General features: G+C 38.8%; 1 protein-coding gene across 2 annotated transcripts in view; it reads right to left on the bottom strand.

The window, feature by feature from the left end:
- Positions 1-1,677: 1,677 nt before the first annotated feature.
- Positions 1,678-16,566, bottom strand: part of LOC110055598 (cGMP-dependent 3',5'-cyclic phosphodiesterase-like) — a 35,943-nt gene continuing 21,054 nt past the window's right edge. For both annotated transcript variants that reach the window (XM_089272577.1, XM_089272576.1), the window contains exons 15-34: positions 15,366-15,405; positions 14,886-14,949; positions 14,409-14,499; positions 13,445-13,502; positions 13,149-13,230; positions 12,394-12,428; positions 12,254-12,292; positions 11,837-11,910; positions 10,990-11,067; positions 10,723-10,845; positions 10,540-10,610; positions 8,456-8,578; positions 8,298-8,385; positions 8,149-8,196; positions 7,914-7,988; positions 7,326-7,425; positions 6,770-6,882; positions 6,113-6,151; positions 5,703-5,809; positions 1,678-4,725 (exon numbers count right to left, since the gene is read on the bottom strand). In XM_089272577.1, the coding sequence (XP_089128703.1) occupies positions 4,560-4,725; positions 5,703-5,809; positions 6,113-6,151; positions 6,770-6,882; positions 7,326-7,425; positions 7,914-7,988; positions 8,149-8,196; positions 8,298-8,385; positions 8,456-8,578; positions 10,540-10,610; positions 10,723-10,845; positions 10,990-11,067; positions 11,837-11,910; positions 12,254-12,292; positions 12,394-12,428; positions 13,149-13,230; positions 13,445-13,502; positions 14,409-14,499; positions 14,886-14,949; positions 15,366-15,405 (1,614 nt within the window). In that variant the 3' untranslated portion in view covers positions 1,678-4,559. The remainder of the gene's footprint in view (positions 4,726-5,702; positions 5,810-6,112; positions 6,152-6,769; positions 6,883-7,325; positions 7,426-7,913; positions 7,989-8,148; positions 8,197-8,297; positions 8,386-8,455; positions 8,579-10,539; positions 10,611-10,722; positions 10,846-10,989; positions 11,068-11,836; positions 11,911-12,253; positions 12,293-12,393; positions 12,429-13,148; positions 13,231-13,444; positions 13,503-14,408; positions 14,500-14,885; positions 14,950-15,365; positions 15,406-16,566) is intronic.

Genomic DNA, 16,566 nt, shown 5'->3' with positions numbered 1-16,566 from the left:
TCAGACCACTAACACTGATGTTACTCTCCAAACTGCCTTTACAGCATTTAAGAAACTCTAACATATTTCTCATTATTTCATACTTCTCTCAAGAAGTTTTGATTCTGCAATACCTCAATATGCTACCAGAAATTACAACACAAATTCAACGAAAAAAAGAATACGAAGTTTTTAATCAAATATAGTATTTTAATTTGCTCTACATCCTGTTTTCACGTGGGAACAATATCGTTTCAAAGGACCCGCGCGGAAATGCACAACGGCAATGGTCGCCTAAATGATCGTGTTCTTTCCTTTGTTTGCTATTTTAATTTTTTTTTTGGCAGATTGTTTGTCAATGAAGCAATAACTTATTGATTTAATTTTACCAAATTTCCGTAAAGTTGAAAACTCTACCACGTTTAGCTCTGCTGAATGACCAGCTGTCTGGGCAACAAAGGCAACAAAAACAACAGCAATTGAAGTGTATTTTGTTTGCTATTTTATTTTATTTTATTATTTTTTTTTTTTTTTGGCAGATTGTTTGTCAATGAAGCAATAGCTTACTGATTTAATTTTACCAAAACTTCCGTAAAGTTGAAAACTCTACCACGTTTAGCTCCGCTAAATGACCAGCTGTCTGGGCAACAAAGGCAACAACGACAACAGCAATTGAAGTGAATTCGTCCGCATTGAATGAACCGTAATTACTAAACGTGGAACTGTCGGACCTTTCTGCCGTGGCGAAACTCCTTTTCGGTTAACAGCTTAAAAAAAAAATAATAATAATAACGAATCTTTAGACAGGATTAACCCATCAGTACTATAAAGTACTGTTATCAAAGGGGTCCTGTAAGATTTAAAAATTGATTTTTCTATGAACGCAACCCGACTCCCGACAAGTTCAATCCCTTGCACTGTAACGTTTATAACTTAAGCAAACACTCCATGTCAAAGCATAGCCACATAAAATGTCACTAGCCAATACTTTTCTTGAAAGAACTTGCGAAAGAGTTTCTATAAACCCTTGTGCAAGTCTGTGTTTCCATGCAGTAACTTTCGAGTACTAACAAACGATTCCACAGCTATGCAAAGCACATCAATGCATTTATAACTGACCACATTCCCACGACTTTATGAATGAATGGTCAAAGTGGGAGGTCAGTGTTTTCGCTGCTCATATAGGTTTACCTTTGGCAGAGAGTTCTTACTCTCTATGGACTAAAAATTCTAGGACATCCAGGACACAATTCGAATTTTTCAAGGACTCCATCCCTTAAAAAAAGAGACCCCTAGATTGTAATGGCTGAGATTCAGCGAATACCTGCCACATTTGTTTAAGTCTATAAGTTCTAGTACGTGGAATCAGTCAAACAGTTCGCTTGGTTTTTTCATGAGTGTTGACCCAATGTTTTTTTTCCCCAGGAATTCTAAGTCGTTGAATTTCGATTTACAAGCCCTGTTTGGTATCTGGAGATTTTACACGGACTTATTCCATTCCACGGCCTTATATAAGGCTTCCATCCTGTGAACTTTTCAAGCATACTTTTTTCAAGTGACTCCAAAAAGGAAACAAAACACTTGCTAGCCCTACATGAACTTACACCGAAAGAGATTCCAATGCTTGACCTTGGAACCACTTAATGAAAATCATTCTGACCACCTGAGCGGCACTGAATCAAAGAATACAATTAGACGTAAAATAAAACTTGGAGAGGTTTTATTCCATTCCATAAATTTTGATACATCGCTACAGTTTTACGCCTGTTTCCATTAAATAAATAAAATGTAACGTTACTTTGTGCCTTAAACAATGTCTTAATACTTTATACCAAGGGGGAAAACAACAACCGGCACAAATTAACTCGCACCCGCGTGCCAATCTTTTTATCGAATGCAAAACTAATTCCTGCAATTGGAGCAGTGAAAGATAATATAACTGTCGCTTATAGGTAGAAAAGATCGCTCACAATGAGAATATATGTACAAGCGGTCTAATATAGTTGTACATGTATATGATCGAGATAATTCTTTGAACTAAAATTTTAAAATGATTTCAAATTCCATTACTTAATTATGAAATTGGGAAAGTAGGCGGGTTCACACGAGAGGAATTGTCCGTGGAACTTATCCTAGGGACAAATTGTTCCTGGGATAAACAGGCCCGTACGTTAAGGGACGAGTTCCATCGAGACTCTCGTCGTGTGGACTAAATTTGGGCCAGTAGCTTCTCTACTTTATGTGACAAGTCGCTGCGACGACGTCTAAAAAACATAAGCCTACAGAAGCCGGAGAAAAACACTGATCTTCCAACAAACCCCTCCAAGGGATTCGAGAATGGGAAAAACTCTCTCGCTCGTGAGAAACTACCTACCTTAAAGCTGTAAAAATCAATTTGAATTTAATACATCTCATAAAAATGAAATCATTACGACGTAAATTTATATATTTTTATCTCATTACGAATATTTATTTACTTAATTTAATCTATGTGGATAAACTTTCTAACCATAAAGAAACCTTTACTTCTACTCTGAGCCCATCAGTATATTAATCATTTTTTAACGAGCAAAGCAATGCTACAACAGGCGTTTCCAAACGCAAAAACCGTGCGGAATTGTTCGCGCGCTTTAAACTTTAAGTGAGTTGAAGTCAAAAGAACTGCAAGAGAAAAATATGCAACTCCATTTGCAAGGACACTGATGAACTGATAAATATGGACTTCTTACTAACCAAGCGCGAGGGCCGTACGGGAAAAAATTTGCCCGAGTTCATAGCAGAAACGAACGCACAAAAACGACCGAGGGCCAATATTCCTCTGTACGGCTCGAGCAAGCTAGGCTGATAGCAAGAAGTTTGTTATTGGCACTCGAAAACAAAACAAAATATACGGTATGACAAAATACCGATAAACAAAGAACCAATCAGTCCGATTGGATTTAACTCAAGACTACCCTGTCATATAATAACGATCCATATTTCATACTAAGAGCTGATAAAAACAGCATCACATTCAAACAATGGCAGCAAGTGAGCCAAGAGATGACGAAACAAAACTTTTCCTGTGTTTCCATAAAGTTACCTAAAGTCGCTTTGCCACGATATTGTGTATTAAATAACTACTGTCAAATTTCTTTCAAATCCGAAGGAACGTCAAAAACGTAAACAAGAAGAAACTAATAGCGAGGTCCAAGAATGACGTTTTAAGGCAAACAGGAAAAATTGGATCTGATTTTTTTTTTTTTTTTTTTAAAATAACAGAAATTAAATCTCCTGTTCAAAGCAAATATAAATATCCTCATTTTGGTGCACAACTTTTTTCCGTTTACTTAACGTAAACGTCTTTCTCAACCTCTCTAAACCAAAGATACATTAAGAAGATGGTTGAGATTGAAACAGAACGAACGACGAACTTAAAAACTTAAACCGAAGTTTTCAGTTTATCAACATCAAATTTCCTATCACAATATCAATACATACCCACGAACACAGTTTAGGAGAATTCACGACAAAATCACGAAAGAAAAAAGTGTCTCTGACAAACTACTGCGACAAATTCTCCCAGTTTGAACCATAAGAAATGTATTGGACCGGTTAGGAGAAGTTAAACACTGGCACGTGGGCAAAACGTGCAACGGCTTCACGAGAAAGACCAGTTACGGAAAGACTGCAACGCCAATTTTTGTTCATTTTTCTCTTTTCTGCCGACATTTCAAAATTATAATAGTTTTATCGAATACTTTAATCACGAGGAACACAATAATAAAATGTCCTCTAATTGTGATTTGAACCATCATGAGCAGCGCAATAATTTATGTTATTAATAAGCCGATATTCTCATCAACTTAATGCACACTCTTTTTCTGTTTGTACTTTGAACTTTGTCAGCAATTGTTCGAGACAGCCTCGCCCCTCAACTTACATGAAAACGATAATCACCTTATTATCTACGTGGGATTGATACGGTAATTCAACGCTTGTCCAACTGACGTTTAGCACTTTGACTTTTTGAACAGCCAATAAACTGCAATGAAACAGAACCTACGCGAGTCCAAGGCCCCGTCCACACTACGGCGGAGGAATTTGAAAACGGAGGTTTCACCCTGAAAACGCATAAAATGTTCTGCGTCCAGTCCACCATACGCTGGAGGAATTCAAAAACGCATCAATCACCGCTTCTTTTGGATCTGTGCTTGAAGAAAACTAGGCAAAAGAATCACAAGATTATGGTGACAACTTTACTTCGTTTTCAAAAAGCTCCGATTTCAAAATGTTTTCCGGCTACACTAAAACGCAAAGCCAGCGTTTTCCAATGCCTCCGGTTTGAAGATCGTTTTCGAAAAGCTTCGTTTTCGAGACGGATTAGTGAGGACGGCGGGCCAAACCGTATAAATAGAGCTACGTTTTGAAGTTTCTCCGGCGTCAGAGTGCAGACACTGCCTAATCGTCACTTGTGTCACTTTAAAATAGCATCATTAAATCTACCTCACCAACGTCGACGTGATGATAAGCTAATCAAGCGTCCTGCTAGACTAGTTTGTTTGAGAAATCGCTCTCAAAACTGCGTCAATTTAACGTTATTAAGAAGGCGCATTTCCATTCTCTGCAATGTGCACTTCTTTGTCGGCAGTGGCCACCGGCCTATAGACGTAATCGCCATCTTCCTGTGCCTTCTGCCACTTCCGTCTGTTGGACAGAACCGTGTCCAGAACAACTTGAGTCTCCGGTAACAGAGAAGACAGCAACCTGGAGGCCAGTATACAAATATTAAATCATTTCTACCACAAAAAGAATAGGCCATTTCCGTGTTACCTTGCGCGTGCCTCAGTTTCAAAACGAGTCCTAGTGCAAAACCTTGCTGATGAAAATGAGTTTGATTTGCATGAAAGTGAACATGCAGGCGAAGCACATTTCCACATGCATGGTTTCGCGCGAAGACTCGTTTTGACACAGAGGCAAAAGGCAACTCGGAAGTGGCCTATAGATCGCTTTCACGTGACGTCATGACTTTCTAAAATCCAAAACGAAAGAGCCACCAAAGTTTTGTCCTCATCAGGCACAAGAGGCGGTATATTTATATCTGTTTACGATTTTACAACTCAATAGCGTGCTTCGTTTGGAATCCAGAGCATTTTGAATTTCAGGGTTATGGAGGTGCGTGACACAAGGCTATGATCGAGTTTGTCGAAAAATATATACTTATCCCATGATTTTGAGCCTTTTTAGAAGTTAAAGCATAAGGGAAAGTGCTTATGTAAATGCTTGTTTGATCAGTATTGATAATCAGTCGCCTAGATAGCCAAAGTAAGTTCCAGATGTTTACACTATTTTCCGGTAGCCATATTGGTGTACCACGGAGGTACACCAACATGGCGTTTTCTTATTGGGCTCTGTAATTATCGGCGAAACATTTCGACGAATATCTAAAGTTTGGGGAAACGCACAGGCCTAAAACTTGGAGAAGTGGCTCATTTAGTTATCTTCTATAACATCATAATTTCATAGCTTTTTCCACTGGATGGTTTCGATTTATTTTTTTATTGCGTGACAGTGAAAACGATCTATTAAAAGGGACAACGCCACCCGTGCAATATTAGAATTAGAGAAGAAGGCTTCCTAGAGGTTTTTGGACATAACTTTATTTATCAATAGTGAGTAATAACAACAAGGGATTTTGGTTATAAGGATCAAGAGAACGCGTGTTCGCGCTTCTACTCTGTTACCTGTATACAGGAAGTGCAATCGCATCCAAGAAATCGATTTGAAGTTTAGGAATGCACGCTCGCTCTCTGTCCATCATTTCCATCGGTGTTATCCCCATGTGTTTTTCCTAGAAAGAACGAAATTAAGTATATTAAACTAGTAAAATCTGACGGGGCGAAAGAGAAAATCAAAAACTAGAATAGCAAACATGAAGCAACAATACACGAGAAGAAACGACGTCTGGCCAAGGCAGCCTCATTCCCATTCTCCTTCCCGCCCCTAAGAGGCCCTTGGAACGAGGCTGTGGATAAAGGTAGTGTACCTCACAGAGAACCAAAGTCGTGAAAGCAATGAAATTTATTTTAACTTCTAATTTAGCAAAGTAGGTACACAAAGCGTGCTCTGCTGACCGAGTTGAAAATGATCTTACCTTATCACCTTGCGAGAAGAACTCAGTATATATCAAATCCTGTGCACACACACACAAAAAAATAAATAAATAAAATAAGTCAAAATAGCCATCGTGTTAGACAAGATTGGAAAGAAGGATAAAGAAAAATCCAGCCATATTCAAAACAAAATAATTGTTGCTGATTTTTCTGTTGCTGTTGTTGTTGTTGAGGCAGTGTAGTCTTCTGTATATTGTGTGTTCGTTTTCACACGGACTTTGATTCGGCCTCACAGGACACTGAGCTTCCAGTATCATTCTGGAATAATCTAGATTCCTCGAACGCCATTTGCAATCAGATTGTTACTCAAACAAGGTTTTGGTGCTCAGTACGTTTTCATAGTGGCAGAGGGAATCTTACACTACGATTAGTCCCTCTTTCGTTTAGTCCGTCAAGCGTGCCCGTAAATAATAACTTTTCAGGTAGAAATGGCCGCGCGAAATCCTGGGAGTGAGAAACGCAAGAAAGGAGGGTCCATCCTCTCGCGCGCTTCTTGCCCCCAGAATTTCGCGCAGGCATTTTTTTTTCTTGCGCGGTTTTCTTTCGCGTCACCCACGATTGACTAAGCGAAAGAGGGACTAACCGTAGCCTAAGGGAATCCCAGTTAGTTGCAGGAATCCCCGCTTAATTTAGCTTACCGCTGTTCTTCTGGTTCCCTCCCAGTTCTTGGTTTGGTCGGACAAATCACTGGCCGTCATCATGAGGAACAGAAGGAGAGTGTGATGGTCTTTAGAATTACTATTAAAACCATCTGTGAACAAAATGAAGAGAATCAGTACAAAAAGAAAGACAAGGGTCTGTCCAGTGTTTGTTGGTAATATTACAGCAAACCAGTGTCAGCCTCAGGCCTCCTTCAACGGTTCTTAGTTTCTTAAATATGGACCTCTTCGATTTGGAACACAACAGGGGTGTCAGCATGTCAAACGGTCATGGAAACTAGATTGAAATGCAATGGGAACTATACCCCATGTGACAGTCAGTCAACGGCAATTTACCCCACCACAGAGTTTGTGTCGAATACAAAGGCTGTGCACAACGCCAAAGCAATACACACGTACTACAGCTGTAAGGAAACTACAACCAGAGGGGAACATCAGGTCTGTTATGAATAGTTGGTTTGTTTTCTATCGACACGGTCTTAATGGCAGTGAACTGATGTATTTAACGCTGAACATGTACACTAATTACACACACCTTCCGCCATCTTTTTAATGTCCTGAAGGATTCTCAAATGATGGGCGAGGTCTGTTGCTAAGATTATGTCTCGTATAAGGCTGAACACTTCTTCAAAGTCCTAAAAATATAAAGAAAATAATAAACAGTTTAAATGAAGCCCCAAAAGTGCGCAAACGTGAAACTTCAAATGATAATTAGTATAAATCTACTACCGTTCTATCACGAATGCCGTTCTCTGATCAGTTATGCTACTCACTATCTATTCTGTTGTGGATAGTGAGTAACCCAGCATTGTGGGCTTGTTAACAAACCGTCTGTGAAGTAGTGACGAGGATTTTGATAAAGTTTTGAACGACTAATAGATTTAAACTAAAAATACATATATCTATATTACTCGCTCTCGATTTCTATGCGTGATAGTTGACTGGGGCTGCGGCCTCGTCAACTATCACCGGATAGAACTCGAGAGCGAATAATCTAATTGTTGATTATCGAAGTCGTTCTACCAACTGTGAACGCGCGTAGTGTCAGATCTTTACATTTTATAATATCCGATGGGCCAACAAAAGAGTGCATCACCTGAAAATGCTGACAAAAGCATCATACCTTGCCGGTTAAATTTTTGAAAATATTACACCCTTCTGAGTTGAGAATACACATGGTCTGTGCAAAATGGTGTCTCTGAAGAAAAAAAAGGAAAACATTAATTGAAAACTAAAGTAATCTTCATTAATTATTCATGGGAAGAAGGTCATGGTAAAATTTAAACTTCGTTTTGTATAGGGTTACCAAAACTAAAACGTTTTTCACATAATTGTAAAGTGAAGCTGTTGTCGTGTACCTCTAGTACAGATCCTTTTGAACTATATAGCGCTGCAAGCGTGGAACCCTGTTAACAAACGCAAGCACAGGAAACAAGTAAACAAAACCAAATTTGAAACAAAGAAATTGCTCAACTTGAAAACAAGAAAACCAGGATTGTCTACCTACTGAAGAAACCTGGAAGGAGTTTGTAGTTCCCCTGTGGTCAATATCATGACACAAGCAAGCCACCAATAATGCCAGCATCTCAATGTCCCTGCAAGGATATGAAAACACAATGAATAGCAGAAAATCAACAGGGCTACTAAAACACAACCTGGACTTACCTTAAGCGACTGCTAATCTTTGCATTCTTGTACAGAAGGTAACAGAAGTGCGCTACAGTGAATGCGTGAATCCAGTTGTGGTATGGAGGGTTTCTGTAACCTTTTCTAACCATTAGCAAGAACCTGCAATCAGGGCATGGCAATCAGTCTCACTTCTCTTATGGACGGTGCCTACTAAATACAAAGGTTTTTGCGCCAGGTTAGGACCACGCGGGAAAAGTAGTTCTTTGCAAGGGCTATTGGAATCTACAAAGAAAAAATGGGGTAACCACGCATTTTTTCGAGATAATTAGCCTTGAATCTCAACAAAAATGCTGACTTCAGCGTTTTTCTGAAAATAGAAGGAGAGGATATTTCTTCGCAGCTTTCTTTAGAATTCGCCTTTACGTACAGAAAAGCGAACACATTTATAAAGATCTGAAAACTACATGGTAAATGGTGACATAGAAAAATCATTTTTGGTATTTTTTTAATAACAAAATCGTTGCAACAGCACTTTTAGCGTCTCTCACAGCCTTCCTCTGTTTCAGCTAAAATACAGTCTAAATATCTTTTGCTCACAACCCGAAACTAATCACGTGCCGAATAGGCTTGCCACTTTTATTTCATAATATAAAATATAGGGGTAACCACGCGTTTTTTTAAGTTATTGATCCTTTCTGAAACTTTTTACGGTGCCCGTTACATTTTTTCCTGTCACCTCCCCAGTAAGTAAAACGTTTACACATCTCGCACTTGTTTTGCGCGCGCACTACGCCATCTGCAGGTACATGTTTACAATTGGATTTCAGTATAATTTTCGACAGATAACAGCTATTGTTTCAGCTGGAAGACGTTAACAGTTAGTGGTTAGCGATATGCTGCTGTTCTGGTGTTCTTGGTTAAAGTACATGTTCATTAAACTTGATTTGGTCACAGTAGGAAAATTTTGCTTTCAATTCAGTCGCGTACTTGGTAGCGTAGTTGATTGCGTCATGTCAACCCAGCGCGCGCGTGGCGCTTAAACCATGCCTTGCGTAATGCGCAGAACGTGTGCGCACTAACAAAAGTAGGCACCGTCCTTAAATGAAAGGTTCATGATGACGCGAGGACAGTCGTTTAGAAGAAACTGAACTGAACCAGACAACAGGTTCAAACACAAATGACAAGGTATACCACACAATAATACAAGATTTCCTTTTTTGCTGAGCTCGAAATAAACGTTCGTTTTCACCTAAACGAGCACGTTTTCTAATGCATAAATTTAAATGAAATTTTATCACGATTAACAAATGCAAAGGAAAAAAAAACTACTGGTCTAAGATATTTTTATTTGAATGCTGTAAAGCACTCGTCTTTAGCATTTTTTTTTCCAATTCAAATAGCTCACTGTTAAACAATTAGGTTATGAGCTCGAGATTTCTATCGCGCGATCACGCGATAGAAATCGAGTGCGAAAAATTGTTTTAGTATAAATCTACTAGTCGTTCAAAACTTTATCTAAATCCTGTTCACAGACACTTCGAAAACGCCTAGGAAGCGGCCGTCATTTTGTTAACAAGGGCACACTGCTACGCTACTCACTATCTAACACAGAATAGATAGTGGGTAGCGTAGCCAATCAGAGAAAGAAATTCGTGATAGAACGCTAGTAGATTTATACTAAAAGACAATAGTCTATTTTGTTGAACGGCTACCAAATTTAAATGCAAGAAATAACTTTTTTTCAGAAATTATAGTTCCCCTTCCTGATTCCTGGAGTTCCTTAGGAAAAACCTGGGGTTTTAAAATTTATTAAAGCGCTCATCCACACTATGCAAAAATGATTAGCCCGGTTTTCAACCGGTGATTGCGTAAGCAAGCTATTGGTTTGAGTGGTACAGAGTCAGATTATTGATTGCATTTTTACAATATGTATGATCTAATTACCAAGTACGTCATTTTAAATAAATTTTAAACACCCCTTTCTCGATGGAATCACCTCAAAGAAGCCGGCTTGCATGATACATTAGCTGGCTAGCTTCGTCTACTAATTACAAAACTAAAAAGACCCACTTTGATTACACTTTAAGTTTTAGAATGAAATAATTCTCACAAAAACATACCTTACTAACACCTCCTTGGGAATTTTCCATTTCTCTATCATTCCAAGGTCTTGAAACATACAAAGACACGCCTAAAAATGGAAAACGTTTACGGGGTGCACAACATTGAATTTCATTTACAGTGGATCATTTTATATAGTGAAAAAAAATTATTAACAGAACGGAGAATCACGTGAGACTTACTGGAATCGTCGAATCTGGAATGATAATTCTTGGTGCACAGGTAAAAAGACTAAATTGTGGGTTTATTTCTTGCGTGGTGGAAATTGATTTATTAACTAGAGGATCCACCTCAGCTTGGGTGACCTTCATGGGAATGGGAAAACAAGCAGAAATAAAGCGTCAGTCAGAAACAGTGTTTAAACGGGTTTACAGGTTAATAAGAAAAGAGATACCGAAGCAGAAACTGAATCGTTCATGCTAACGTGGAAAAGATTCGCCTATACTAACCGTCATATGGTAAATCATCATTTCACTTGACAGGCGGCTTCTATGCGACGCATCCTTGGCATTCTTGTATAAAAGTGACTGAAGTAAAACGGAACGTGTTAAGGATGCCCATGTGTCATGCATGTGTTATCATACGGGTCGTACGTGAAAAGCTCTTTTTATATCACAATGGCCTATCCTATCACCATCATAGACCTTTGCATGAAAGGCGCCTAAATTTGAATAACAATACTTATACATCCTTTGCCTCACATTCATGTAAAAAAAATCATTTTGAAACGGAAACATAAGTACGAGGCTGCGCAATATAGATCGTTTTCACGTGGCGTCATGACTTTCTAAAATCCAAAACTAAAGAGCCGCCAAAGTTTTCATCCTCATCAGGCATAAGAGGCGGCATATTTATATCTGTTTACAACTTCACAGCTAAATAGCGCACTTCGTTTGGAAACCAGAGCATTTTGAATTTCAGGGTTATGGAGGTGCGTGACACATGGCTACGATCGAATTTGTTGAAATACTTATCTCGTGATTTTGAGCCTCTTTAGAAGTTAGAGCATTAGGAAAAGCGTTTATGTAAATGCTTGTTTGTTCAGTACTGATAATCAGTCGCCTAGATAGCCAAAGTAAGTTCCAGATGTTTACACCATTTTCCGGCCGCCATATTGGTGTTGCTGAGTTCCGCACGATTTATCGTCTGCACAGAGCGATATACCGTTTTTACCTAATGAAATACCGATGTAGCTGACCGATACATCGTTTCTGCCCAGCAAAACATTCCGCGATTATCGTTTGCATTACTTTTGCACAGATAAGTAACCACCTAAGTTATCACAAGGCAACTTACATGGAAAATGCTCACACCACAGTAGATAGCAAACGCTCTGGTGAGGTCTTCATCAAACTTTGTGAAACAAGATCCTGTCAAACGAAAACGATAGAAGTCCTTAGATCAACATAACACCGCTCCTAACTGATCTCATAACCATACGTATCTTATGCTGTAAAGTAAATACGCTACAGTACTCCATGGGCTCAGTGGCTAATCGTGATAAACACCACATTTCCACGGCAACCGAAATATAATTGCTTTAAACTTTGTAGAATTCACGAAAAGCAAAGTGTTTCCTTTTCCGAAAGGGTTAAAGATTTCGGAAATGCTAGTGACCGCTTGGGAGATTTTCAAAATAGGAGCATTTGTGTTCTCCCGAACAGCAACTCATCAATAAAAACACTGAAAATCTCTAAAGTTTGTTTAACATACCATTTGTTTTATTGCATAACTGTGCTACTCCAATCACCTCTGGAATAAGACAAAAAAAAAAAAAAGAAATAAAAATTCGATATTGTACTAACCAACTTTGACGAAATTATTTTTTTTTGAGACCAACATACGTTGCTCACCTTCTTCATCTTTAATCGGAAAACACAATATATTCCTGAAAAAAAGTAACGAAAAGAACCAAGCTGTTCAGTTGTTCGTTTTAATTAAAAGAAATAACTTGACCAATTTTATACAATAAGTAAAGACGCTTGGCCCCTACTAATTGGTCGAATGTTATTACGTATGTAGTAAATAGTAGTATATGGTGCCGCATTTTGTTCGCAAAAATGCTAAACCTCCAAACGTTCCAAAGAGGAACAATTGCAAAACCATTTAGGTTATTGCAGGAACAAACAAGAGCTTAAAAAGCACTTCGTATTGCCTTCACTTGTGATTTACAAAGTATTCGTCTGACATTCTGTGTGGTTCATACTGCTTAGGTACCCTAGCAATTTATAGGTACACTGTATGTTCCATGTAATATATCAAACACGAAAGACCGTGTTTGACCACATTTTAAACACCGAGAAGAGGTTGAAAATACGACGTGTGGCGGAGTATTTTTGACGAGCTTTGAGGTGTTTAGAAATGTGGTCAAACACTGTCTTGAGTGTTTGATATATCTTCTCAATCGAAACTAAAACTAAGGAGAAAACTCGGAAATAAAATCGTAAAATCTCTGCTTATTAAGATCATATATCCAAGCACCGTCAAGGTTATGATTTCCTATGTTTAAACTCGATGGATTATTGATGAGTTTGAGAAATAGTTTTACCAGTTGTAACGGATGATGAGCAAATTTTTAAAGGAATATGAAAAGCGAACAAACCTCTACCTTGTTCTGAAGCCGGTTTTCTCATCGAGACCCTTGTAGAATAGTGGATGGCTATACGCGTCTTTAATGTTGAGCATCTTTCCTAATAACAAAGCAAAATCGTTGTAAAGAGGTGGTTTTACAGTAAGGAAAATGCAAAAAGGTCAGTAAACTTGTGGAAAGGCACCTTCTATATAGAATGTTTTTACTTTGTATTATAGAATGTGCCTTTCCACAAGTTTAATGACCTTTTTACATTTTTCTTTTTTTGTTTTTTGGCGCAATACATCAGTGCATTGTAGTTCCCAATTTCTTACCTGTTGTGGCAACATGTCCCACTATTCCTTGCGTGATGGGAATCCTTACTTCTGGCTCCTGCGTAATATAAGCCAAATTAAAACTGGTTGTGTCTTGCGGGAGTAAAAGCTTCTTCTGTTGAATGTTCACACATATATATCTATCGAGTACTTCCCATTCCCATAGTCAGGCTTCAAATACAACAATTCCAAAGTAAATTAAGCAAAGTAAATTACGCAGGAGATAAAGAAAGAACATTAAGCGCGCGAGTACATGCGTGTAGGTTAAGTCTGCATACCAGCCAAGTGGCCCGCCAGGCCGGAGCTTATCCCGGTTTCTGTACCATGAAGCAACTAGGAGTAACTAGTCCATCGCATGGTTACCGCCAGCATTAAGTTCGCCGGTAACCATTTATACACCTGGGTGGAGAGAGGCACTGTCTTGCCCAAGAACACAACACAATGTCCCTGGCTAGGGCTCGAACTCGGACCGCTCGATCCGGAGACGAGCGCACTAACCATGGAGACCACCGCGCCTCCCACGAGCACTTTCGTGTACCTAAACCAAACTTATGTCCACTTCTTATACAGTTCGTCTTTCACTGACAACGTTTTAGCGTTTGTATTTATTATTTTAGTCCCGAGTCAACTATCACGCAACGAAATTCGAGAGCAAATAACATAACTGTTTCATTATAAATCTACTGATAGTTAAAAACTTTATCTAAATCTTCTTCAGAGACACATCAAAATACAAAGGAGCGGCCGTCATTTTGTTAACAAGGGCACACTGCTACGCTACACGCTATCTCCAAAAGAATAGATAGTGAGTAGCGTAGCCAATGAGAGAACGGTATTCGTGATAGAAGGCTAGTAGAGTTATACATGGTTAGTTCCCGGCGAATTGAAAAGGACTCGAATTACATGTATACCAGCAATTAATTGGCATTTTAATGTGATTTGTCATTACATATATACCACAAACCTTTCCTTTTTCTCCATTTGAGGGAATTTCTCCATCGAACACTTTTGCAACAAGTTCATCTCTTTCTTTGTCCCAAAGAAACAGAGAGCACCTACGTGAAAATAAATCGTCCTGAGTTGAAACAGTTGTTAAATTGCAGTAAACCAAGGACAAAGGGATTACATCTTAACCCAGGTTTAGCTTGGTAGGTTTGATAGCATTTCTTTATATAAAACACAAATAGAAACATGCACTTGGGACAGTTTGATAAAAGACAATGCAAAAAGTGGAAAATATAAATAAAATAAATATATAAATAACCAGCAAAAATAGATATGATGTGACAACATTTTATATTTGAAACTGAATTTACAGCTAATAGTAATCCTGAATTCGCTTACCATTATTATTATACATTGAACTCACTATCTCTCTTCTGATTGGCCGAAAGCGTACAAGTAGGCCAAAGCTAACATACGACTGTTTACTTATCTTTACCTTTCGGCATTAGTCAAATTGCGTGCCTCTGTCATGATTTCACTCAGTAAAACGCTAACATCATCTGCCACAAAAAAAAAAAAAAAAAAAAAAATTGGTAAACCTAATAAGGCATTACTAAAACAGTGTAGGGAGGTCTTAGAATGCATCACCTATTTATAGCTACAGTGTACGCTTAGTCAAGTAGCTATCAGATAACAGAGACGGAGAGTAGCGCGACTCCTGCACGATAGTTAATGGAGGGAAATGGTTATGAAACCCGGTAAACATCAAAGAAACAAACAAGCAGGCTAAGATGTATGTTGGAAGGTCCTTGACCTTGCACATCCTTTGTTTTATGCTCATAAACTTTTATTTCATAACCATTTCCCTACCTATACGAAACGACATCCAGCAAAACATTTCCTCCTCGCACAAGACCAACTTCAGTTCCGTTCACGGTTTAACAACTATCCATTAGTCTTAAATGTATTCTCTCACCTACAAGTGTAAATAAGTTCTTGGCAACCTTCAGCAAATGCTGGATATAAAAGGAAAAAGTAATTGGATATACAATATGCAACTTTTACAGCGATCAATTGCCGACTAATATACAAGGAAATGAACGTAAATGGTTATAGGACTTCTCCCACTATTCCCAACAAAATATTTGGGAAAAACCTTCCCAAGATACAGCCGAATTGGGACATTCCATTTTTTTTTAATACCCCCACCGCCCCCCCTCCCCTGGCCAGCCGCCAACATGGAGGGGCAGATTCCGAGACCCTAGTTTTTTGTCATCGGCACCTTCGAACTTTGCATGCGAGGGGTTCAAAATTTTCTCGCAATCTTTATAAAAATATTCCGACAGGGCTGATGCCAGCACAGGGAGCATACAATCTTGTTGAGTAGGATGACAGTAAATAAAGGAATGAAAAGAATGCATGGTTCATCTTTGTCTCCTGTTCTCATCTCTTACCCGAAACCGCTACCCACATTTCGTGCAAAACGCCGTAGCGCTAAACTCGTACCTGGCCCTTTTCGCGCGGTGCAACTTTTTTCCCTCTGTTTTGTTTTGTTTTTGTTTTTTTTTACTCTCATCCTACTCAACAAGATTGTATGCTCCCTGGGATGTCAATCTATGTGGTAGTATTAGCGGGAATATTGCGCGCGCGTAGTGCGTTTTACCGCTATGAACTCTGGGACCGATTTGGCAGAGCAGTCTTCGAAGTGAAATGCTCAGTCGCGGTAACAGACGGAACAGTAACTTATTTTGGGTATAAAAAGTTCTAGTTACGAACGGACATTCACACTTTTGACCTTCAGGTCACCGAATCATGACAGCAATGAAAGAGATAGTCCTTCTCGGGTAAGTATAACACAAAGCAGAGTAAAGCGATCCAAAATGTAGACGCATTTCTGCAGCAAATATCCCACGTGGCTCTTTCATTTTGCTTTCGTCCGACGTCGTTTCTCGTCTTTCTGCGCTTTGCTGTTTATTTTGTTTGGTAAATCAACAATAGCTCCTTTGTGGCGCGAAAATATGACCAGGTATATTTGTCCGCGGAAATTATATTATCTGTTCCGAGAAGGAACCTTCAATGAGGAACAAATAATGTCCAAGGACAAATATCCAAGCATATATTTTCGCGCGAAATGGAGGCTATTGTGTTTATCATCCTTCAAGTATTCTTCGCAATAC

This window comes from Orbicella faveolata, unplaced genomic scaffold (genome assembly GCF_042242905.1).
Source record: "Orbicella faveolata isolate gen_17 unplaced genomic scaffold, um_ofav_v1 contig_35, whole genome shotgun sequence".
Lineage (NCBI taxonomy): Eukaryota > Metazoa > Cnidaria > Anthozoa > Scleractinia > Merulinidae > Orbicella > Orbicella faveolata.
Note: the sequence above shows the minus strand (reverse complement) of the source record. Positions and strands in the feature narration are given on the sequence as shown.